This window comes from Ruditapes philippinarum, unplaced genomic scaffold (genome assembly GCF_026571515.1).
Source record: "Ruditapes philippinarum isolate M1 unplaced genomic scaffold, ASM2657151v2 ctg5508_1_1_1_1, whole genome shotgun sequence".
NCBI lineage: Eukaryota > Metazoa > Mollusca > Bivalvia > Venerida > Veneridae > Ruditapes > Ruditapes philippinarum.
In genome coordinates, this window is record NW_026863124.1 from 18,918 (window position 1) to 44,529 (window position 25,612).

At 31.9% G+C, this 25,612-nt stretch overlaps 1 protein-coding gene across 1 annotated transcript; it reads right to left on the reverse strand.

Moving 5' to 3' along the window:
• Positions 1–6,916: 6,916 nt before the first annotated feature.
• Positions 6,917–23,996, reverse strand: LOC132721205 (ubiquitin carboxyl-terminal hydrolase MINDY-3-like). The gene is made up of 12 exons (XM_060705469.1): positions 23,811–23,996; positions 22,755–22,898; positions 22,182–22,383; positions 20,915–21,029; positions 19,509–19,582; positions 18,960–19,039; positions 18,484–18,554; positions 18,077–18,157; positions 15,291–15,363; positions 14,251–14,323; positions 13,445–13,607; positions 6,917–12,211 (listed from the first exon to the last, which is right to left on the reverse strand). Exons 1-12 carry the CDS (start codon positions 23,914–23,916, stop codon positions 12,062–12,064), a joined length of 1,332 nt encoding a protein of 443 aa, XP_060561452.1. The 5' UTR covers positions 23,917–23,996; the 3' UTR covers positions 6,917–12,061.
• Positions 23,997–25,612: the final 1,616 nt, after the last annotated feature.

Below are 25,612 nucleotides of genomic sequence, written 5' to 3' on the forward strand. Positions count from 1 at the left end.
TTAAAGCAGCACGCATCCAGATTCATGTTAATTTTCATAAAAATTTGGGAAATGTATTTAAAAGTAGAATATTGTTAGGCGAACAAATAAAGTAATTTGTGTAATGCAATCGGCACCTACAGTCCACGAAAATAACCAAAAAGTTGTCAACACATGCAAAAACAGCTTTACTGCGTTAGAAACGCAGTAGAAATATGGTGATAAAAAACTGAAAAATCAGTCTTAAACCGCAACATTTTAAATGTAACTTGGATCTTGAATGCTTTAACCTTTATTAAAATTTTAGTACATTTTTCTCAATCTTAATATATCATAATAAGAGCAGGTCTTGAAAATTAATTTCGGACATTGAATCTAATGGTTATTGGCCTCTAACCGTTGATTCAGAAATCATGTGGGATTACAGTAGCCGGCAACTTGCGGAAACATTGGTAATTACTGGCTAGTCACCAAGGAAAGTTGGTTAGGGGGATTGACCACCGAGATATGATCATGAAATTGAGCCGTGTCACGACAAAACCAACATAATGGGTTTGCAACCAGCATGGATCCAGACCAGCCTGCGCATCCGCGCAGTCTGATCAGGATCCATTCTGTTCGCTTACAGACCCTATAACTAGTAGAGAAACTGATAGCGAACAGCATGGATCCTGATCATGCGCAGGCTGGTCTGGATCCATGCTGGTCGCAAACCCATTGTGTTGGTTTAGTCGTGACATGGCTCAAATGTGTTAAAATCGAAGTAAAAATCTTTTATTACCATACAAGCAAAAAGTGATCTACATTATACAGTTTTTATGTGTATAATAATTTAGAAATAGATACCATATCATAAATTGTTAAATATTAAAAGACATTACGATCAATAAATGCAGCACCATAATAGAATACTATTGTACTTTTTACCCATCACGATATAATAATATTTACTTATTCCGTTACGAAGAAACTAATAGTTTAAAGCTCATTATGTCTCGGAAACGAATAAATTTTTAATTTAGAAAAGGCAATCGTAATTCTTTTAACGTATACATAATAGTTTTAGAGCAAGTTAGATGTTTGTAACCTGAAGTTATAGCGATAAATGTGAAATAGTTTGTGATAAAAGTAGCAAACTGTAAACAAAGTAGTATTCTGACTTCCACACAAATACTAAATTTATATAATTATAAAAATTTTCAATAATTTCCAAAAAGCACAAGATGCTTCAGGTAACTGGCCAATGAGTAACTTTTTGAAACTATAGTACACCAAAAATAAAAGGCTTTTGAGAAATAAAATTAAAACATTTTTGAGGCATAACGCGCCATATAAATTAGCTAACATGAAAGAGTGTCTAGAAAATTATCAGTTACCCAGCTAGAAAGTATAACAATAAAATGATATTATTTAGGAATAATATCAGTCTCACCGGTTATTTAGCGGCTTGGAAGTTTTAATGCATGAAGGCCATAGAAAATGATAATGGGTAAATTTGGCATGCTTATTCTTTGGCATGAAAAAATGTTAATTGTGGATATCTTGAAAACAAGATTACTTAAACAAGAAATGAATTTTGGAGTAAAAACAACCTTTTTAACTGAATATGATATGTTTTATATTTAAAAATAGTTATCGCCTTATCATATTCTACGACCCAAAAGTAATCCTAGGCTTCTAAGACTACGTTTAATTCAGGTGTTAATGTCATCAAGGTGGCCATCTCAGGTTACTTTTTGGGTATCGAGGTCACACGATTTTCACCCGATACGAGTACAATGACTATAAAAAAAGTTTTATTGCTTTAAGGCCTCCGGTCCATGCAAAGTAACATCGCTTTAATAACGAATGACTTTCACAAAAGATATCCCTAATGCTGCCTTGCACAGCTCATATAGTATTATTAGTCTTCTCTTCGTTTTGCTTTTAACAAGAAAAAATAAGGTTCCCGTGGGCTTTATTTAAATTAAATAGTAAAATAATCATTCAAGGATTCATAGTTCTAACTTATGTAATTGTATGTTATTCTTATGTTTATAACAGAAGTCCGGCACATTTATGTATTATATTATTTAAATATTTTGCATATACATGTAAAGGTATTTGCGATATGGAGAATGATAGCCTCGACCTTAACAGACATTATAAATGCATTATAATAAAATCTTGATTTCAAGAAAGTAGCATAGAAATATAATACACGTACAAAATGTTAATACAGGTCATAGGCAATTTATTAGGTTTGAAAATATACATCATAATAGAAAACTAATAAGCAATCAAACTAGTTATACATATTCATCATAAAACATAAAGGCCCATTATGCCTCAGAAATGATTTTATGTTTTATTTTTCAAAAGCTTTTTGATTTTGGTGTACTTTATAGTATTTAAAAATGTACTCATTGGCCAATTACCGAAGCCATCTTTTTCATCTGTTGTTTTTTGGCAATAAGTACAGCTATAGTATATATGTAATTTTTTTATAGAAGTCAAAATACTACTTTGTTTTCATTTTGCTACTTTTATGACATTTTTTAACTTTTATCGCTTCTTCTTTCATGTAACAAGCATCTAAAGTTTCTGTTAATCAATAATTTAAACATAATTAAAATTCATGAGTACTAAAAATTAATAAGTTTCTAAGCATATTGCATGTAATGTGTCTTTCATAAATCATTGAAAATAATAATATAATTCTTTATATTAACTTGGTTTTATTTTTTAATTTATTTTGGTGTTGTTATAAACAGCAAACAAAAAACATAAATTCAAAAACCGTCACAACATTGAAAAATATATATATGATATTATAATTCAATTCAAATATATTCAATAAATTTATAATTCATAAAATCGAATAAACATAATATTATCATTTATTAACGTTAGTAAAAAACGTCTTTTCCTGTCAAAATTAAATTAAAGAAATTAATACAAACAATTAAAATTAACTTTTCTCATTAATTGCTCATAAAATTGGTCATGTATAATAATTGATAAAAATTAAAGTAAGAACAATATAGATTCATTTCTAGCCTTAAGCGTGTAAAACAAAAGGAAGCGACAAATTATCATAAAGATCAGGGGAGCTTTATTATCTCACAATATTGACAGATATATAATTGATATTCTTTCTACATCTTCAAATTTAATCGTCACGCAATATAATGACGTAATATTATCGATGTATTTACATGTATTTTATATTTCCGCGTGATAATATCAATTACTTAAACAATTAAACTGGACACTATAAAGTAATTATTGACAGAAAAAGGCCTAAGGTGTCATCGGACACACTATTATACGTACTATATTGCTTTTAACTTCCTCACCCAGATTGGAATCTTTTGAGCCATTTCCTTTTATTGAATGAAATGTTTTCAGTATAAAATGAAGAATAAACATACATTTGTCATCATTCAAAGTTTGTTTACAGACACTGTCGGATTACGTTTACACACACTATAACGTGGATATTTATACTTATTACGAGATGTAAGTTGCTAGGGTCCCAGGTTAATTGTTTTATCCGAGGGTTCTTACAACTTTTATCTCGTATTAGTTTGCAAGCAAGCTGTTTCGAAAATATACTTTTCTTAAATTAAGGTTACGAACGGATTATCGTTATCTGATTTGGATTTGATATTTTATCTGTAAGTTACTTGGGTCCCAGGATGAACATCTCTCCGAGGTCTTCAGTAACATACTTGTAATGTATCAGTGTAGCAACTTTATTTCAAACTGTCTGCTTAATTTCATTGGCAAAGGGACATGCGGGCTACTTTGTTTGTGACCTATGCTTATTTTGAATACGATCATTTAAAAAAGAAGACAAAAAGAAAAGAACACTAATCAGAATCTTGAAACAAAGTTACCTTGTAAGTTACTTGGGTCCCAGGGTGATTTAACAAACCGAGGACTTCTGTAACTTTCTTGCAGACTTTTGAAATTCTACAAACTGAAAATTTGAATGCACGGATATAAGGACGAGTAATTTCTCGGAATCATGATATGAAAGTTCACTTGTAAGTTACTTGGGTCCCAGGGTGATTACAATTCCCGAGGACTTCTGTAACTTTCTTGTGGACTTTTTGAAATTCTACACACTGGAAGCTCGATTGTAAATGAAAAGAGCCATTGGAAACAGTCATTTCTTGGAATATTGATATAAGTTAACTTGTAAGTTACTTGGGTCCCAGGGTGATTACAATTCCCGAGGACTTCTGTAACTTTCGTGTGGACTTTTTGAAATTCTACAAACCGGGACCTTGATTGTACATGGAAGCAGCCATTGGAAACAGTCATTTCTTGGAATATTGATATAATAGTTTACTTGTAAGTTACTTGGGTCCCAGGGCGATTATAAATCCCGAGGACTTCTGTAACTTTCTTGTGGACGTTTTGAATTCTACAAACCGGGACCTCGATTGAAGGAGCAGCCATTTCTTGGAATCTTGATGTGAAAGTTAACTTGTAAGTTACTTGGGTCCCAGGGCAATAAGATATACCGAGGACTTCTGTAACTTTCTTGTAGACTTTCTGAAATTCTACAAACCGGGACCTCGATTATACATGGTAGCAGCCATTGGAAACATTTATTTCTTGTAAATTAAAGTAAAAGTTTACTTGTAAGTTACTTGGGTCCCAGGGTGATTACACATACCGAGGACTTCTGTAACTTTCTTGTGGACTTTTTGAAATTCTACAAACCGGGACCTCGATTACAGTTGGAAAGTCATTTCTTGGAATATTGATATAAAAGTAAACTTGTAAGTTACTTGGGTCCCAGGGAGATAACAATTCCCGAGGACTTCTGTAACTTTCTTGCAGACTTTTTGAAATACAACAAACCAGGACAACGAATGTGTTGGAAACAGTAATTACTTGGAATTTTGATACAAAAGTTTACTTGTAAGTTACTTGGGTCCCAGGGTGATTATACATACCGAGGACTTCTGTAACTTTCTTGTGGACTTTTTGGAATACTACAAATCGGAACAAAGATTATAGATGGAAACAGTCATTTCTTGGAATATTGATATAAAAGTTAACTTGTAAGTTACTTGGGTCCCAGGGTGATAACAATTCCCGAGGACTTCTGTAACTTTCTTGCAGACTTTTGAAATTCTACAAACTGAAAATTGGAATGCACGGAAACTCGATTGAAGAAGGAAACAGCCATTGGAAACAGCCATTTCTTGGAATATTAACATGACATGTTTACTTGTAAGTTACTTGGGTCCCAGGGCGATTATAAATCCCGAGGACTTCAGTAACTTTCTTGTGGCCGTATTAAACACTTCAAAGATAGAAGGTTTATCAAAGAGAGGACATCTTACATGGAATCAGCGAAGCTAAGATTTACTATCATACGGGTACTTATAAGATTCGATTTTTACAAATTTCAACTGTGTATTTTTTTCCCAACTTTTATTCTAAAAAATTTCATATAACAGTAACATTATTAAAAAATTTAATATGTTAACAAAAGGGATTTCATGAACACTGTGTGCAGGATGAGAAATTTTAATTACAAAAAGGCTAACAGATATTTGAAACATATCAAGTTTTTTTTTACAAAAGATTGCCAATTTCAACAAGTTAATCTGTTGTCACTATTTGTATAGAATATTTAAAATCATGTTTTCGATGAAAAAAGAAGTCTAAATATATCTTTCTAATGTAGAAACACAAACCAGAATTTATCATTCAGTTATTTATACGAACCAGAAATCATTGTCATGAACTTCTTATCATTCTTGTTAAAATGTTTAACTTTTACTTTAGAATACATGTAGTTTATTTTGATAAATAACCGATGCAATGGGAAATTTAAGTAATTTTCTGCATTAACGCATTCAGGGTCTATTTATTCAAGTCATACTTTATTAAACGAAATAGACTGTACATTTTAATATTCTTTAGAATGTTTTTTTCTCCTTCAGTTTCAGGCAATATGTTTGATTCCAATATGCGTCAAATTCAGGATTTGTCATGTAAGTTACTGGGGTCCCGGGTTGTATAGTTTTCCCGCGGACTCTCGCGACTTGTATGGGGAATTTTGTATCGTCTACCAGATTTCAAGCTAGATGTATTGGCATCACAATGCGGTGTTTCACGTGATAGATATGTTTTGTGACCAGTAAGTTATAAGGGTCCCAGGTGTATTTTATATCCGGGGACTTTATTGACTTTCCGATCACGATACAGTTATTTTTCATACACCGCCATCGATATTCTGGTAACCTAGGCAACGCCATGGATGTCAACAAGAAGTAAGAGAAGTAAAATAGTTATGACTAGGAGGATGAATGGACCAAGATGCTGCAAATGCTGTTTCGAACATCTTACAATGAAATAGAAAAACGTAGTCACAACCAGCCTGCCCTTCCCACAAATTATAAAAGTCAACTCAAATCTAAATGGCCCCAGGTCCTTGTTTTGTTACATTCACCCAGTCAGCACTAGCATAACATATCACACACTTTCTTACCAAACCATTTTCCGTAACTATGACATTTACATATATAGTTTTACCATGTCCAAATAATTCTCTACAACTTTCTTACATTTTTATCACATATATCAATTATGGAAATTATTCGAAAAAATAATATTTGCAATTTGTACTTGATTTTCTACACGCATCGCACTGTACATACATACATGTATACGCACGCGCTTGCAGGCACACACACGTGCTTTCATATAATCAGACATTTCAGGGATGGTTTGACAAACACAGTACGCAAAGCTAGTTTCTTGCTTTTTAATTGTATTCTACAACTAACTCTATATGTCTCTGAGGTTAAACATGCATGTATTCTAAGGAGGCGGGGCTTATCACCACTGACATTAACAATTTTACAAACATTTTCTAGTCACTTGATATATTTATGTCCCTTCTTACACACAAAGCACAACACTGTCATTGTTATATGTAAATTTTATTCTTAAATAAACACAAAAATAAGAAAAACACAAAATAAGAAGTTTTAAATCTTAATAACTCATATAAGATTTCATTTGTAAAATTACAACATGAGAATAAAGTAAACAAAAAATTGATATCATAATAATAACAGCTGGCACTTCCGATTAATTCCCATTTGGTAAAGAAGGCACTCTTGCTACTACAAGATTATAGGTATTAGGAGTATTAATTTACTTAACTAATGTGCCCACCTGTATTTGTATTATGCTAAAGTCTGGAATTCATTTGAAGGGATTTCAATATCAATGAATTTGACAATATCAAAACAATACAACTGACAAGCCCATAGCATATCTGGTTAGATAACAATGCAGATTGTTCACACACTCTTTTTTGTCGCTAAAAAAAGCTCAACTTAATTCAACTGAATTTCTTTTATGTTGATTAATTCTGAATGTACCAGTAAACTAAAGCAATTATACATGTATGTACTCAAGCCAAATTTCTAAATATTAAAAACAGTGGAATAGCTTTAATCTCAAGTTAAAATGAATCAAACTAAAGTGCCAGCATTGAAGTAAAAATAATAATAGTTGAGGATTGTGTAGAGTTGTCATGCTTGTGTATGTATATAGAGGTACTCATGTTCTCATTACCACTCTTGTTATAATATAGAGGTTTTCATTACCACATCTTGTGCTATATATAGAGGTTTTCATTACCACATCTTGTGCTATATATAGAGGTTTTCATTACCACATCTTGTGCTATATATAGAGGTTCTCATTACCATGCATTGTTATGATATAGGTTTTCATTACCACACTACTATTATGATATACCGGTAGAGGTTCTCATTACTTCATTTTGTTATGTTAACATTGCCACAGCTTGTGCTATATATAGAAGTTCTAAATGCAAGACTCTTGTTATGATATACAGGTTCTCATTACAACCCTTGTTATGATATAGAGGTTCTCATTGCCACACTTGTTATGATAAAGAGGTTCTCATTACCACCCTTGTTATGATATAGAGGTTCTCATTACCACCCTTGTTATGATATAGAGGTTCTTATTACCACCTTGTTATGATAAAGAGGTTCTCATTACCACCCTTGTTATGATATAGAGGTTCTCATTACAACCCTTGTTATGATATAGAGGTTCTCATTACCACACTTTTGTTATGATATAGAGGTTCTTATTACAACCCTTGTTATGATATAGAGGTTCTCATTACCACCCTTGTTATGATATAGAGGTTCTCATTACCACCCTTGTTATGATATAGAGGTTTTCATTACCAACCTTGTTATGATATAGAGGTTCTCATTACCACCCTTGTTATGATATAGAGGTTCTCATTACCACACTTTTGTTATGATATAGATGTTCTTATTACCACCCTTGTTATGATATAGAGGTTCTCATTACCACCCTTGTTATGATATAGATGTTCTTATTACCACCCTTGTAATGAAATTCAGGTTTTCATTACCACACTTTTGTTAAGATACAAAGGTTGTCATTACCACATCTTGATCTCATTGCCACAGTCTTGTTGTTATGATATAATACTTCATGTTTGCCCTTACTCTGCTCGGACCAACAGTGATAAACTTTTACCAGGCCAGCCAAGACTTAAATGCAATCTGACCATGCTCTTAACTCATGGTGGTTCAACTTATTTTTGATACTAAAAAACCTTAGTATTTTGATATCAAGACTATATCATCAGATTACTGGTTAACAGTCGCACTGTATGACCAAATATAATTAACATATATTCTACTTAAAATACACTATATATACATGTTTATAATACTGCTCGTTTGTAATATCGCATTTCATTGGATAATCTAAGGATTTTTTGCATTATTTTGTTATAAAAATGTCTGACATGTTATATGGCTGTGCATAAATGGTTGTTTGCAATATAACACTCACCTAGTTGCTCAGGTTATATAGAACCTAACAACCTTATAAACTGAGTCATATAACCTGTCAGCATCTTTGTAAATACTTACATCTATTTTACTTTGAGTAATAAATAGCTTTCACTCATGTATTAAATATTTCATTACAATTACCTTTTAAAGGCCCATTATGCCTTAGAAATGCTATAATATTTATTTTTCAAAAACTTTCTATCTTTGGTATTTTGTCACTGTTTCTAAACTAAAACTCATTTGCCATGTACATAAACAATATTTTGCTCTGTTTGCAAATGATATATTTAGTCAAAATGTAGGTCAAAATACTACTTTGTTTACATTTTGCTACCTCTACGACACATAACTAACGTTTTGGAAACTTTAAAGGGCATAAAAAATAAAAAGTTAGTAAGAAATAAAAATGGTAGCATTTTTAGGGCCTTTAAAATATCACTTTAGAAATGACACTGTACTTAAATGTTATATATATTTTGATTGTACAAGAACATTATCACATCATGAGACATGGATTTCCTATCTGAATCTTCATTAAGCTGTAGACTATACATATCTAATTAACATATATAACATATGCTAACTTATTACCTCTATAATACTACAAACAGCACCTTGCATCATTAAATCATTTGTAATACTAATAAATATAGTAAACAACTTTAAACATTCTAGTATATTGAAGTGGCAGCATGGACAAGTAATAAACACATCTGACTAGTAATCTAAGGTTCTCTAGCCGCGTGGGTTCAAAGTTCATCAGGGGAAAGCCGTTGTTTTTGTTATCAAGGAACTTTACACTCATTGCTCAGTACTGGTTGGTGTCAGGGATGTATAAGAGTATATAAGGTTACAGCATCCTACACTCTCAACTAAAATGAATTCTGAATAAAATAAGTTCTTTATCAATTCAAATCTCACCTTTCCTTGTTTTCTGTCCATAACAAAGTTCAAAGTGCATGGGGAAAAAAAAGAGTTAAATCTAAATCAAACATATTTACTAAGCTGTAACAGAAAAAGAGAATGATAAAGAATATAATATTTTTGCTCAAGTTGTTTTGATACTCCAAAAGCTTTGTACATGAACTGTCCAAAAAGAAATGAAAAATCCATTAATAAAGTCCAAAATGGCAAAATTGAAAATGTTGCAGGCTTGGCTTCATTGAGCTTGTTCATCTACAAGTATTGGAAAGTGCAAGCTACCGTCCACGCCTCCTAGCACAGAATTAAGCAGAATTCAACATTCAACATGAAATAGCAAATTTTGAATTTGATAAAAATTTGCAGATGTGTTCATATAGCTGTGATCATTGCAATTCAATTAAAAGGGGCGTATGGTCCCAAAGTAAACCCGATATTATATAACTGCTCACTCATTGCACAATATATCATCAAAGAAAGTAACTAAATAACTGATATATATAACTGTTTTCAAAATACTTATTAATACTTTCAGAAAAATATGGTTAGATCAAAGCAACTGGAAGTGTCACAAACAAAGATTTGCCACCAATAAGAAAGGTTGAAATTCCCTCCGAATGCCAGAGACCATATGCACACAGAAACATTATATGTTATTTTGGTTTTGGAGTGATATATGTGGATATATTACCTGTTAAGATTTTATATCACCCGAGCCGTTAGGCGAGGGTGATATTTTATCTTGGCAGGTAATATATCCACATATATCACTCCAAAACCAAAATAATAATTTTATTACCCTTCCCCTGCCGAGTTTAGACGATTTTTTAAAAAATCATTGCTGTTTCAAATGAAACGTCGAAATAAGATTCCCTTTAGAGTACCCCTTCGTCACAACATGACGTCACATAAATACATGACGTGTTTTTCCCGTACCTAATAAATGTAAACAAGAGAAAAGGAGTAGTCTATTAAACGCACTTTTTTGTAATTAATATCAAGCTTTCACAAGGTCATATTTGTTTTCGATACTGATGGTAATATGTATCATTACTCTACTTTTGTAAATATTTATCATTTGACAGTTAAAAAGTGCTTTTAAATCGGAATTTACACCGCGTAAAATCGAACCGTACGCGCATCACCTCAGCGCATGTTGTTTACAACGTTGGGTACCCAACGGGGAAATTTAGTGTGTATATTACCCGTCTGGCTCGGTTATATCAATTTCTTTCGGGTGATCAATATCCAATCAAAAAGGCGGAAAAAATCTGGAAGGGTAATAAATTCCTCTATTTCTAACATATGAAGAAAGACAACAACAATGGCCATATATAAATACCTAAAAAGTAATTAAATTTAAAACAAAAGCCTGACAATATATGTATGCAATAGGACACTTGATGACAATACTGCAACAGTTGCACATAGACTTGAAAAGGGCTGTAAATTCACTAAAATGATTAAATCACAAAGCCCTCATTAAAATGCGGCTCAAAATCTTAAATTTCATTTATAAAAAGCCATTTTTAAGTAATAAATGGCCATAACTCATAAATACACACATTTTAACAATAACTAAAGAGCAACATTTCCTAACTATTAAACATTCTTGCCGAGTTTTATTATAATCTAATGAACCACTGGTAAAATATGCCTTAAAACAGTAATTGCCAATTAAAAATGCCTTATATATCAAGGGCTATAATTTTGATGAAACTTAGTGATCCTCATCTTCTATTTCATACAAACATTTCTGCCAAAAATGTGACAAGCTGATTGGAAGGTGTGGACCCTGACAGACTTCCAGACAACACCATTTTAATATTACCACCTTCTCATTTATCAAAGGGAGGTAATAAAAATGATAATAATTAATTGATTTTTCATCACTGGAATTATTAATTTCAATAACCCTGTAGTTTTCAGTTTGTTGCACTGAAAATGTCTGTTTCCGTTCAATCTTATTCTTCCAGTTGACTTCATGTAGCCCCAATATTTCTTCTGTACTTTATTTTCCCATTATATGTATATATTTCCTTCTCACTCATATATATATATATATATATAAGTTTGTATTTTGATCTTTTACTAGTATAAATTCATGTGTTTTACATGCTAAGAGTTTTTACATGCTAAGAGTTTATGTGTTTATCATTGTATAAATTCATGAAATGATCATGGTATAAGTTCATGTGTTGATATAAGTTCATGTGTTGATATAAATTCATGTGTTGATCATGGTAAGAGTTCATGTGTTGGTCATCTATTCAGTTTAATGATGGTATAATATCCTCCTTCCATTTAACTTCAATCGTCGGCCATTTTGTCAACAAGACCATTTTCATAGGTGTAACATCACTCAATAATTGTACCTCGATATCATCTTGTAATACTGCACTACATTCATGATACATTACCTGTAAAACATAATTAAATAATATGTTACACTCATGATATGTTACATGTAATACATAACTAAATATGTTACACTCATGATATGTTACATGTAATACGTTACACTCATGATATGTTACATGTAATACATAACTAAATATGTTACACTCATGATATGTTACATGTAATACATAACTAAATATGTTACACTCATGATATGTTATATGTAATACGTTACACTCATGATATGTTACATGTAATACATAACTAAATATGTTACACTCATGATACGTTATATGTAATACGTTACACTCATGATATGTTACATGTAATACATAACTAAATATGTTACACTCATGATATGTTACATGTAATACATAACTAAATATGTTACACTCATGATATGTTATATGTAATACATAATTAAATATGTTACACTCATGATACATTCTTTGTAATACACAACAAAACATGTTACACTCATGATATTTTATATGTAATACACAACAAAACATGTTACACTCATGATATGTTATATGTAATACACAACAAAATATGTTACACTCATGATATGTTATATGTAATACACAACAAAATATGTTACACTCATGATATGTTATATGTAATACACAACAAAACATGTTACACTCATGATATGTTATATGTAATACACAACAAAATATGTTACACTCATGATATGTTATATGTAATATGCAACAAAACATGTTACAATATAATACACTCATGATATGTTATATGTAATAAACAACAAAACATGTTTAACTCACAATATATTACATGAATATTATAGTATAATATGTTACACTCAATTACATGTTGCATAAATTAAGTGATTCCCAGATCAGGACAAATTCTGACCCTGGAAATGCATTATATTTTTTTTGTAAAGGACTACAAAGTGATGCTATGGATACATTTCAAATATTTACAACTTATGCATTAGAATTTTAGAAATATACAATTTTTAAGACATGTTAGTCTATATCAATTATGTGACCCTTTAGGGTAGGCCAGAGCATGTTTAAGATTACTTTTGTTAACACCTATTAAGCAATACTTATGTATATGCAAAATCATTATGCTTTGGGCTTTTTTTTTTTAAGATTTTGTTTTTGTAAAATGCGTCATCTTCATGATTATAAATGACCAAGCATAACTTTTCTAGTATCTTATTATCTTCAATGTTTATTATTATTTACATTTACATGTACCACTAAAAATATTTCAATTTTTACCTTTTTATCATGGCATGATCGTGGAAGACCATTGTAATGGTACAATGTAAATTTCTTTGGTACTTCTGGAGTTGTTTCCCCTGCAAAGAACTCTTCAAAGAAGCTGTTCTGTGTAATGATACCAAGGTTCTCCGAGTCTAACTTAGATGCCATTATATCTACACTGTAAACAAAATCATTCTGTTTAATATCTAAATCAGACAATTATATAACAATAGAGATATAAGCTCGTAACCCCAACTATTATAATCATAGCAAACTATAAACCTCTCCAATGCAATTTTTAGGTACGAATATTACACACGGAAAAGAAAAACAATGTAAAACACCCCCCCCATTTCCTTTTATGCCCCTCTTGTCTACCGGATGTGTAAAAAATTTAAAATTTTGCCCCATTTTCCCAATTTTCCACTTTAGTCTTTTGTGGGTTCCTTTCAAATTGACCCAAAAAGAGTGTTAGGTAATAAAATGAATAAAGAACTTGTTAAGAGAAGCATAGCAAAGTACTTAATTATATTGACCTTTCCCATCCTCATAAATAAAATTAAAGTTGATTTTATATTTATCATATTCTCCAGTTTTTAAGTGGAAACAGCCGTAATATTAAAGTTTACTATGGCCTAGGATAAATTTTGCATCACTTTAGGATGGAACCATCTATGACTGGATTACAAATCCAATGCTCTCCCTATTGAGCTAAGAGAGCATGGGATGATAGTAGGCTTTTTGAAAAAAAGGTAGAGCCTAAATATAACAATAGGTGACAACTGTAAAATTAAACTGAAGAATATCTTCTATATACTTACTATTCTTTATCAGACACTAGATCTAAAGCTGCCAGTAGATCACCTAGTACAATTGTTGCTATAAAGCCATTACCTACAACATATAAATGTTTATAATAACTCAATGTATAAACATCATACTAACATCAGAACTTACATCATACTTGACTACTTTTTGTCCTTGATGGTAAAACAAGAGCCATGAAGATCTCATAGAGAAACATTAGCTGTACGTAAGACATGTGCTCGACTATTTTCAGTGCTCGACAGTAAGAAAAGGGGCATAACATACTGTAAGAGTAAGTAGGTTACTCAGAATTATGGGACCTGTGCCAATCATTGTTAGATTAATAATATCTGTCATACTTTGCGGTTCAGATAGGAATATCCGTCCCGAGGTGACCCGCCCATTGGGCGGTAACGAGGCTTGCCGAGTTACCGCCCATGGGCGGGTGACCGAGGGACGGATATTCCGATCCGAACCGCAAACATATGTCAGATATTTTTTCTTGCATGTTCTACCATATTCCATTATATTTTAAATTCTTTATCTTTATTTTCAATGAAAATTTATATCATTACAACCGTAACTACTTTCATTCAACAGCGCATGAATTACAAAATCATTCATAACGGTAAAATGACGTCATCTTTATCGTGCCATTGTACAGCACGCTACTCATCTGGAACCCCCCATGCCAGATGAAATTTCCGGCATGGGTAAAACTAAAGGAAACGCCAGTCTGATATGCAAGAAAATCACAGAGAACAAGTGTTTGAAGTTTCAACCGGTTCCTTTAGGTAATTTTTGTATATACAAACTTGCATGCAAAAATTTCACCAAAGCGCTATGACAAGGATAACACCAATGCCACTCAGGATAAGTATAACAGTTGCAACTATTCTTTGAAGAGTCAAACTAATAATCTTTAATTACTTAAATGGCGAAACAAGATATGCAAGATATTCAATATATGATATATGATTGCAAGAACAAATTATATAACTATTCTTCATTGTTTATGTAGTAAAATAAACAACAAAATAGCTTGATTATTTACCTTCTGGATCAAATGATTGGAAAATTCTCCTAGCACTTGACTCTAATGTTTCTGTGATTACTAAATTTTTATTCTGAAAGACAAATATAAACTTAATTAGGATACAGTTACTAAATCATAAATAAATAACACAGATGAATGTACTAAAAAATACAGGCCATCCTGATTAAATAAACATTTTGATACCATGATTGCAATAGATTTAAGAAATCTTGCCTTATAAGTTTTATAATGCATGGTTCCTTGTTCAAATGCTTTGTAATTAATCACCCAGGCCTATCAGCCTTCATGATTATATACCTGCACATTTGAACTTGAACCATGCATTATTCTACAACAATGCACTCAAAATTGATATTTATTTATCTAAATATAGCATGATATATATACAGCACAAAATTAAAAAAATAACAACAAGAGAACCAAGACAGCCCTTTGTACTATTCTTTGGGTTTGCTCACCTAGTAAAACAAGAGGGCCATGATGGCCCTAAGGTCGCTCACCTGTATGTAGGCCCCCGGAGCGGGGCCAGTTTAAACCCCAGGGCTTTTATTTGAACAAACTTGGAAGACATCTATAAGAAAACGTTTCATGATGTACACACTTATAATGAAAAACAATGATCTGCCCTCCCCTACCCCCGGCAGGGCCAATTTTAACCAAGGGCTTTTATTTGAACAAACTTGGTAGACACCCATAAGAAGATGTTTCATGCTAAACATCTAAGCTGTAGCTCATTGTGTTTTTTTTAAAAGAAGATTTTTTAAGTTTTTACTATACACATATAGTTAAAAACAATGACACCCCTGGGGCGGGGCCAGTTTTGACCCCAGGGCTTTTATTTGAACAAACTTTGTAGACACTTACTAGAACATGTTTCATGCTTAATATCTAAACTCTAGCTATTTGGGTTTTTTCAAAGATGTTTTTTAAGTTTTTCCTATACACATATAAGGAAAATCATGACCCCCAGGGCAGGGCCAATTTTGACCCCAGGGCTTTTATTTGAACAAACTTTGTAGACACTCACTAGAAGATGTTTCATGCTTAATATCTTAACTCTAGCTATTTAGGTTTTTTCAAAGAATACTTTTTAAGTTTTTGATATACACATATATAAGGAAAATCAATGACCCCCGGGGCGGGGCCAATTTTGACCCCAGGGCTCTTATTTGAACAAACTTGGTAGACACCCATTAGACCATGTTTCATGCTAAATATCTTAGCTCTAGCTCTTTGAGTTCTTTAAAAGAAGATTTTTTAAGTTTTTACTATATACATGTACATATAGCGAAAATCAATGACCCCCTGGGGCGGGGCCAATTTTGACCCCAGGCTTTTATTTGAACAAACTTGGTAGACACCCATTAGAACATGTTTCATGCTAAATATCTTAGCTCTAGCTCTTTGAGTTCTTTAAAAGAAGATTTTTTAATTTTTTACTATATACATATTGGGAAAATCAATGACCCCCTGGGGCGGGGCCAATTTTGACCCCAGGGCTTTTATTTGAACAAACTTGGTAGACACCCATTGAACATGTTTCATGTTAAATATCTTAGCTCTAGCTGTTTGAGTTCTTTAAAAGAAGATTTTTTAAGTTTTTACTATATACATATAGGGAAAATCAATGACCCCCTGGGGCGGAGCCAATTTTGACCCCAGGGCTTTTATTTGAACAAACTTGGTAGACACCCATTAGAACATGTTTCATGCTAAATATATTAGCTCTAGCTCTTTTGGTTCTTTAAAAGAAGATTTTTTAAGTTTTTACTATATACATATAGGGAAAATCAATGACCCCCCTGGGGCGGGGCAATTTTGACCCCAGGGCTTTTATTTGAACAAACTTGGTAGACAACCATTAGAACATGTTTCATGCTAAATATCTTAGCTCTAGCTCCATGAGTTCTTTAAAAGAAGATTTTTAAATTTTTACTATATGCATACAGGGAAAATCAATGACCCCCTGGGGCGAGGCCAATTTTGACCCCAGGGCTTTTATTTGAACAAACTTGGTAGACACTCATTTGAAGATGTTTCATGCTAAATATCTTAGCTCTAGCTCTTTGGGTTCTTTAAAAAAAGATTTTTTTTAAGTTTTTACTATATGCATATAGGGAAAATCAATGACACCCTGGGGCGGGACCAATTTTGACCCCAGGGCTTTTATTTGAACAATCTTGGTAGACACTCACTAGAAGATGTTTCATGCCAAATATCTAAGCTCTAGCTCTTCGGGTTCTTTAAAAGGAGATTTTTTAAGTTTTTACTATATACATATAGGGAAAATCAATGACCCCCTGGGGCGGGGCCAATTTTGACCCCAGGGCTTTTATTTGAACAATCTTGGTAGACACTCACTAGAAGATGTTTCATGCCAAATATCTTAGCTCTAGCTCTTTCAGTTTTTTAAAAGAAGATATTTAAAGTTTTTTCTTTTGGTTGCCATGGCAACCAGAGTTCTGCATGGAATTAAATTCTTTGAACAATTTTTAAAGGTGACCACCAAAGGAACATTCCTGTGAAGTTTGGATGAAATTGGCTTAGTGGTTTATGAGGAGATGTCATTTAAAGTAAAAGTTTACGGACGGACGGACGACGGACGGACGCCGGATGAAAAGCGATCACAAAAGCTCACCCTGTCACTTTGTGACAGGTGAGCTAAAAACAAAACTCAATTTACTGATACTTACACGTCTAATAATAGAGCAATAGCAAAAATGATTTGTCTCAACTTATTTTGCAAGGTGTTAATAAGATAAGTTATTCTATGCAATACATACCTTAGAAAACAAGACTGTTAAATGAGTTTCACTTCCTATTAACCAAACTGGATACTCGGGATTCTTTAAATTCCAGCCTACCTTTGATAAAAATATATAAGTGGTAAGATAAAAACTGAGGTAATATAAATATTGCCACTGATTCTTATAATACTCAAACTCATTATCCCCTAGTGGAAGTCACCCAAGATACAAGGTCACCAGTGTATCTTATTGATAGCAGGAACTGCCTCAACTTTAACAGCTTCTAGAATATGACCCCTAACACATACAAGTGGGATGCTTTGGTTTTACAAATTGATAACAAAATCTGGTAATGATAATTTGGAATCAGTTTTTTTAAACTTAATGTCTTGTATTTGATTTTTAGCACTAAAATTATTTCACAATGTATGCAAATAACTTACTTCACAATATCTTAAATGTTCCATGAAAGATAAAAATCCTATATATGCTCTTTTACATACTCCATGTAATTCTGAAACATTAAACAAAGATATTATGAATTCAAGTAATATATTAACAACTAACATATTTATGCAATATTTGATTTGACTTTCACATCAAAACTGATTTCACTTGTGAAAGTTTTTGAAATACCATAGCTGTAAACATTTATCTATAGAATATTGAATTAAAAATCTGAATCTATTAGCTTTTTCAGAAGTTCAGATTTTTTATGTTGAGAAATAAACTGACAGGAATTAACATTGGGAAGATAAAATCTATAAAATCTTTATAAAAATGTTAAGACAGCTGATCATTATATGGTGAGAAAAGAATACACATTGAATTTTCAGATATAACATGATTTCTGGCATACATATTTATTCAGAATAACTGTAATTCATAAGATTATTGATTTGCAAACTTTAAAACTTACTTAAACCAGAGACATCTTTATCGTTATCCCATACATTAGTGACTGCTTTACTTGTTATAAGTAGGTTGATTAAACTTTGGCTGAAATGACAACAAATTTCTGGAATCAAAACAAATTTAAACTTATATTCTATCAGTGTTACACAGAACACCACAAGTACAGTCAAAGCTGGATTCACATGGCCTTATGTTTAAATCCTCGTAACAAGTACAGTAGAGGCTGTGTCTTTATGAACTTAAGGTTTATAATGCTTATTTTTAAGAACTTGTCAAATTTTATTCAACTTGCCCTTGTTGGTTACAAGTACATGTACCTATCTAACTTACAATGTAACTTGCCCCATCTCATTGTGGATCATACATTACTTAACCTCTCCCTCCCCTGTCCCTCCCCTAACTGGTAATTCCAGGAAATTGACTGAAGACCAGTTATAATAAGCATCAAATAATATTACTGTTCATAAATTTTATGAAGAGATATTTCATTATATATAGCTTTATACCCTTTAAATAAGGAAACAACAAAATACAGATAATTTGATAATTTTACCTGCCATGACCATATATACCATCTATAAGAGGTTCCCCAGGGTCCTCTACCTCATTCTTTATTTGTTCTATACCCTAAAATATGAAAACAAATATTATATAAACTTTACATATAGTAATACATACATACAAACAAAATACTGTCAATATGACAGTGTGAATAACTATTCTCAGTGCTTGATAGTAAAACAAGAGCCTGGATAATGTAGTAATTAACAAAGATGTTGATTTCATTCCAAAGAATTTTGTAAGTTTACAAAGGGCCATAATCCAATCCAGAGTTATGGGTCTTTGCAACTGACCTGCAATTGTACAATTGAATTCCGAAGACATAAATCAAGTTTCAAGCGAGTACCATCAATGTTGCATGAAAAACTTAAAACAAGATTTTTTTAAGTTCACATAAAACCATAAATCAATCAATGTCCATGCCAGAGTTATGGGCCTTGCATAGCGATCTCTAATTATGATCAAATCCTTGATGACATGTGTTCAGATTCAACTGAATATCTTCACTAGTTTGGAAGATGTTGCATGCACAATTTTAACCAAGAATTTTCTAGTTCAAAAAGGGCTATAATTCTGTTAAATTCAATGTCAGAGTTATGGGCCTTGAATAGTGGCATTCAATTATGATCCTAAAGACATGTGTAAAGTTTCAAGAGAACATCTTTAGTAGTTTTGAATGCAAAACTTTTAACCAGAAACTTTTAAAGTTTAGTAGAGTCCATAATTCTGTCAAAATCCATGGTAGACTTATGGGTCATGTATAATAGTGACCTCCAATTATGATCTCAAAAAGTAACAAGTAACAAGCAAATACAATGTACATACATCTTCAGTAGCTGATGAGTTGTACCAGAATTTGCATTTAAAACTTAAACCAGCACAACACCAACACCTGTAAGAGTAGGAGAGCCCCACTTTTCTTCAAACAGTCAAGCTAAATATACACACATTAAAGGTCAAACTGTTAAAATATATGATCACAAATTCAAAACACTGACAAGTTTATCATAAATAAATAAAGTGAAAAATGAATCTTTCATTATGCTTCAAATTTAAAAATAAGAATCTCTAGTATATACTTATAAAATTAAATATTGATGAAATAAAATGTGTATTTTCATTTTCCGTATTAGAACTGTAAAACATTTATTTTTCACTGCAGTGAAACATATTTTCCATATTTTCACTGGTGTTTTGCTGGACTACTTTCTTCTAAATTCAGACAATGTACAAATTTAAGGGGGATTCTTTTAAATTGCAATATCAAAAAGAAAAAGAAAAAGTTTTTTCTATAAATACTGAGTTTATTTTCATCTTGTGATAATATTCTGTATTTATTGACTTGCATATCCTCTATGTATAAACTTAATTAAACTAAAATGAAAATAGGGTATATACTTTGGTAATGATAATAGAGTATAGGTACAAGAGTACACCAGAAGGTCCCATAAATTCTTCTATGCTCGTCTTCATGTTCCTCCTCAACATATCTTCATCTAAACACTTTGTACATCTGCAATAGTTAAACATAACAGTCATAATGATATTATTATATAAAACATTTTACTATTACAGTATCTAAAAAGTACGAGCATGTAACACATGTACAACACAGTTAAGATTCAAAAGTTTTAGTTAGAGGGGGAAAAAAAGTAAATAATAATTAATAATGATGAGAAATTTTGCATCACATGTGTAGATCCATGATAGTGTATGTATATAGTATTGTATAATGCTGTATTCACTTGGTACTGTTTTAACTGAAACATTCTGGTTTTAACTGAAAAAGCTTTCATGTTCCGTTTAGTGTTAAATGGGTGATGCTTTCTTTGTTATTTTATAAATGTCAATTTTTCTGAAGGAGACAAAATGTCAAAAGCTAAGAAACATGTTTGTTTTTATTGAACTGATAATATATTAGTTATAGCGGGGACACAGAACTTTTCTGAAACTTCTATTATCCAATATTGTGCAATTTGTAAATAAAAATTGGCACAATGTCTGATTGACATAAACATTTGACATACCATCATTAACTGTATTAGTTTCAGCAGATATTTAACAAATTTATGATTCAAACCTATTACATTAAGGTGTGGCATTTATATTTAAGTAGTGCACTTCATGCGTAAATCTTTCACAGATTCAGATAGCAGTAAGGAGCCTCTTGATAATAGCTTACATTGCTTTATTAAATATCACACAAACATTTGACTAATGACCACCCAAACATGGAAAACTAGTAAAATGCCAAACCCCTTTCTTGAATATTCAAATATGCATTAACCCGTTTTGACTATTTTTGTGTAATCCTCTGTCAAAAATCTTTGATCCACACCTGCACATGAAATATAAAATTCTACATTATTTTTCCTAAGTACAACCAAGAGATAGCGTGTGGACACAAAATTTGTCCTAATTGAACTTCAGGACACTTAAAATGTAGGTTCTGCTGGTTGATTCACATTAACCTAAATATCAGTTACGTGAAATAACATGATATTCCTTAATGTATATTAAAAGTGGTCTCCTTTATAAATTCAGTCCAACATCCTATCATATTTGAAACTTGTAAATGAAACAGAAAATAAAATTCAAAAACCAAACATTTACCCTAAAACCAACCCTAACAAACATTTTTGAACACAGTCCTGTAAGACGTTACCTTAATTTGGAATGGAACATTTCTTGGTCCAGTCTAGATTTTTTACATGAACTCTCCCCTGCCTCACTTTGGTTACTGCTCTCTGATTGGTTATTGCTATCACATGACCCATGTTCAAGACTAAGGATTGTGTAAGCCCCAGAAGAAACATGTACAAATATATCACATAATGCCTGCAGCAAAAGTTCTGTACTTTCCTCCACTGAAAATCATAATTACTCATATATTATACATGTATATGCACAGAACACAATACACACTAAATTACTTAACATTCTTATGAATAATATATTGATGATTTATTTGTTGATTAGGCCAAGTTAACACATATTTAGTCATATCTGGCAGTTTATCCACATAACTAACCAGAAATTATCAATTTCTCTGCAAGTGATCAACTTCTAATCCCTCATAAATGTGAGACAAATGACCGTTAGAGTCCATGTCTGGTATCAACTTATAATACTGGTTAGTTATCTAGGAAAGCTGGTCTTTGTGTGTATAAAAATTCAATTCATGTTAAAAAAAATTAAATTCATTTTGTGTTGTGAGAGATAGGCTTTAAATATTTACCTGTTACTTGTGACAAATCTTCTACAGGATGTTGACTGAATAGAGCATTTTTAATAACAAATCCTTGAACAGGGGCAATTACAGCACAAGGTCCACCTTCATACTGTACTAAAGCTGTGCTCTCATTTTCACTAAATGCAAATCCTGAAGTAACAAAGACAGTAATATATGTGGTAAAACATGTAAATATACAATTGTATACTAATAATTTAATGACCAAAAAAGATTTCTGTTTGTATACAAGCAATATTTTAACTTGCTTAATGCTTTATCAATATACCATTTAGACTGAAAGTCAGTTTAAGTGACAGGGGTGCATCACAATAAGTTTTCAATCATTTCATTAAAATGTGTTTGTAGTTCAGCATAAACTTGTTATATCACTATACAGTTAAGCTATTTACAAAAATGTAGGTACCACTGGTTGTACAACAATCTAAATAAAATTATCATTATTGTATCATTCCTTGTGTTTATTTATTACATTTAATTATTATTTATTGACAGAATATCAAGCTCTTGTGCATGAACAATTTTGAGTATTGAACTTTACTCCAAGGACCATTAGATAAAAGTTTGGTATACACTTAAAAAAACTCCCCTGCAAGGTTTGATACAAAATTTTTGCAACATTATCTCACTTTTTAAAAGCTTAAATTTACTTTTACTTTTCAGATCTGTGATTTTCTTGCAATTTATTCATTTTGTTATAACATACATAGTAAAGTGCAAAAGAATACAATGATGGAGATTTATTAAAAGCTTCTATTAAAAGTAATTGGCATTTTCCCAATTAAGTGAGAAAATCATGGCTAACTTCTCAGGTGTAACCCCTGCATGTCATCTATGATCTATCATTAGATGTTGTGGTAAGTATATTGACAGCATTATACTTTTACAAAGTAATGTGAAATTGATACTTTTCGATCGGCTAACCCTTACCTAATTTCAAACTTATCAATTCTAATTTGTATTTTCATTAATTCAATAAGATAGTCGTGTTTTTAATCCAAAATTTTCACTGTCCGGGTATGCATACACTTCAGAATAGTTTACCTTGCATCCATCTTAAAAAGACTTCATCTTTCAAATCGTCACCCCACAAAAGTTGTTTTACATCTGCTATTATTCCAGGATCCAAAGATGTAATACATTCAGCCATTTTACGAAAATCTATGAATATGTCTATAATTTCTAAAATAAATTACACTTTTTCCGCCATATTGGATACCATCTGAATAAACTCTCGTGACCGGACATGAACCGGATAAACAAGAGGGCCATGATGACCCTGAATCGCTGAATATAGAAACTCTCTATGACAACATTGTAATCTCTAAACAAAAGCAGATCTATATAAAATCGAAATCTTAAACTGATATAACAAAGTTCGTATTTGTATCCGAAACAGTGAATGTGTAAAATCATAACGGGTTCCCATTGCCAAGGGAAAACAACAGTTCCATATAAGACTGCACATATAAGGAAATCAATGACCCCACAGGTGAGCTAAAAAACAGCTATTTTGTTGCGTGGAAAACAGCTAACTTAGACATTGTATTACGAGAGATCAATATGCAGATATTCTTTGTTTCATCAGACACATTTAACCTCAATATAGATATTTCAAACGACAAACTAGGATTAATTTTGATTGGAATAGCCTGCAATTTTCACAGAGTATATGCCAAAGAGATTGATTCTGAGCAGAAAAGTAAGTCTCTGTACAGCGATCAATGTGACCTATAACGAATAGTAAACTTTGGACTAACATATACTTTCTACTCCTCCCCGTCGCCCCTACTTACTCTGTGACTTACTCGACTTCAGCCAGTACATCGGCAGCTAAATAGTAAAATTTCCGGATGGGCTTAACTCCATCCAACTCCATATTTAAGTGATAGTTTGGCTGTAGGATTTGCCCTCTGCCTTTGTTAGAATCAAAGCAAAGGTTTTCATTTAAAAAGAAACAATGAAAATATAGTAGGTTGAGTCTTACGAACAACAGCTGAAAAGATATTTCAAAATGTAAACAAACATATCGTAGTGAATGTTTGAAAATAAATCCAATTGTTTTAAGATATTTCACTGTGCAAGGGTGCATTGTTTCATCTCCTTCATAGTCATACGTGTATTGAAGGTTCTAAATAAAAATAAAGTCTACGATATTGTAGTCTGGTGACTATTCCAGGCACGAAATACGCTTCCTTCGCAGCTTACTGAATACACTCCCGTTACTTCAGAAAGTAAGAAAGTGAGCGATAGTAGAACATTCGGCCGATGCGCAGGAGAGTAGGCACGAAAATGACTGTGGACATCTAACACCTAACAACCCTTTTGAAATTCTCCAGCGACTCCTGGATTATTTATCCGATGCTCTCTCCCTATAGAGCTGGGCGGACTTATAAATACTGAATTTATCCAATAGATATCGATGAATATTCTGTATATTAATAACAACGAATACGTGTTTTCAAGGAGATGTTTAGGTATTTATGAATGTGTAATAAAGTTAAATTAATCTTAAAGTTTGTTTTTTTTTACATGAGGGGACTGGAAATAATTTGTCAAAATTAATGTTCCATTTCATGAAGGTCTAGACAAATAATTTGTTTTGGAAAACTGCAGATCATTCGCTCACTCAGTTTGTCATGAATAATAATTCTAATTTTGAAAAATGACACAAAATTGACATCGTTGCAACGCAACCGTTGTTTCTAGGTAATTACATCTCACTTTCCTAGAATTGTAAATACATTTTATATGACCACTTCCAGCCAAAAAAATGGGGGCGGGCATAATGAGCAGGAAATAATACATTGAAAAGGCACGAATAAATAAGATATGATAAATAAATA

Excerpts from the sequence above, each read along its gene's own strand:
- LOC132721205 (XM_060705469.1), bottom strand. The coding sequence starts at position 23,916 with ATGGCTGAATGTATTACATCTTTGGATCCTGGAATAATAGCAGATGTA. Across the intron at positions 15,364-18,076 it reads TAACAGTCTTGTTTTCTAAG|AATAAAAATTTAGTAATCAC; the intron begins GTATGTATTGCA and ends TTTGTCTTTCAG. Across the intron at positions 12,212-13,444 it reads GATCATGCCATGATAAAAAG|GTAATGTATCATGAATGTAG; the intron begins GTAAAAATTGAA and ends TATGTTTTACAG.